General features: G+C 44.5%; 1 protein-coding gene across 1 annotated transcript in view; it reads left to right on the top strand.

Moving 5' to 3' along the window:
- LOC107572582 (squalene synthase-like) overlaps window positions 1–1,382 on the top strand; it is a 5,405-nt gene extending 4,023 nt beyond the window's left edge. The window contains exons 2-3 of the mRNA XM_016259005.1: window positions 797–949; window positions 1,030–1,382. Coding sequence (XP_016114491.1) covers window positions 797–949; window positions 1,030–1,254 — 378 coding nt within the window. The 3' untranslated portion in view covers window positions 1,255–1,382. The remainder of the gene's footprint in view (window positions 1–796; window positions 950–1,029) is intronic.
- Window positions 1,383–1,555: the final 173 nt, after the last annotated feature.

Below are 1,555 nucleotides of genomic sequence, written 5' to 3'. Positions count from 1 at the left end.
AACTTCTTCTATTCTTGAACACTTGATGGTTATCTAATCAAAATAAAAGTACAGGGCTGAGTCTAGGAGAACTCACCGGTATCACACACACTCAGCAGCGCTCTAAAACTGTTTATTTAATCACCAAACAGACACAAGTTTACTTCAAGAATGAACAATGAGGCATAGATGAGTTTGAAGTTCAGTGTTTAAAAAACGGAGCAAATGCAAAGAGAAAGCGTGACCTATATTATAGCTCTATAAATGAAGCACACAGACTTTATTAGAGCCACAGAAAGACAAACGTTTTGCTGAAAATGCACAATACACAATTCATTATGTACATTAACAACGATTCGGGACCAATATAATGTAATTTAAAGGAAAACTATGTGAATGGCGCTCTGTGGCGCGGCAGGATTTTCTGTCGGCTGCATTTAAATCCGCGTCTGAAGTTTCCCGCTCTGTTCAGCGTGCAGTATCACGTGTCTAAACAAATAGCACGTGCTGTCAGTGATTTCAACCACTAGAGGCCGCTCTCGCACTGTGTAATGACAGCAGACCCTTCTCAGCCGCTCCAGCAACGGACGCAACCCGGAAAACTATCGGCATGGATTTTTGCCGATAACCGATAGTTACAGCAATCAACTATCGGTGCCGATTAATCGGCAAAACCGATACATCGGTCGACCTCCAATAAAAACAAGTGCAAAAAGTGTACAAAACTCATGTGCAATGCATATGAAACATGTTCATGGTGTGAATGTGTGAAACCCATGTGATCTCATTGGCATTGTGTTGTTCCTCCTCCGGTCAGGTGATGGCGATAGCGACTCTGTCGGCATGCTACAACAATCCTCAGGTGTTTCAGGGTGTGGTGAAGATCCGGAAGGGTCAGGCGGTGACGCTCATGATGCAGGCCACAAACATGGGTGCAGTCCAGAGCATCATCGCGCAGTACAGTCAGGAGGTGCGTCCTATAACATGCTCCGCTGTCCTCCGTAGCGCAGCCGTCTGCTCTGCTCATCCTGATCCCTCCTCTCCTCACAGATCCTGCAGAAAGTGTCCGGCACGGATCCGTCCCGAGAGAAGACGCTGAGTATCCTAAGCCTCATCCACGAGAAGAGCCTGTCTCCAGCCGCGCTGTCGTCCCGAGCGCACCACATCTCTCCCGTCTACGTCTCGGCCGCCATGCTGTTAGCGGCGCTCAGCTGGCAGTATCTGAACGCCACAAGCGGCCAGCCACCGAGGGGCGCCGATATGCAGCCACACTGAGACCCAAAGCAGCCCAGAACTCTCTCTGCCAAACCACAGCACGAGTCTGGGATCTTTAGGGTTCTTTCTGTTTCACTAAAAGTCCTTCAGGTCATTTTCACCCCAAAATCAAATGAGAAAATGATAAGAAATATAAAAAAAAGAAGAAAAAAATAAATACATATATATAATTTTTTTTCATATTTTCTTTCTAGAGAGAGAGAGAGAGAGAGAAAAGTATAAGAATATATATATATGTGTGTATATATTTTTTTCATGAATTTAATTGTTTTTTATATATGTAATATATAAAAAAGTGTAT

Source organism: Sinocyclocheilus grahami, unplaced genomic scaffold (assembly GCF_001515645.1).
Source record: "Sinocyclocheilus grahami isolate Dianchi unplaced genomic scaffold, SAMN03320097.WGS_v1.1 scaffold1777.1, whole genome shotgun sequence".
NCBI classification, from domain to species: domain Eukaryota; kingdom Metazoa; phylum Chordata; class Actinopteri; order Cypriniformes; family Cyprinidae; genus Sinocyclocheilus; species Sinocyclocheilus grahami.
This window is presented reverse-complemented; position numbering and strand designations above follow the sequence as displayed.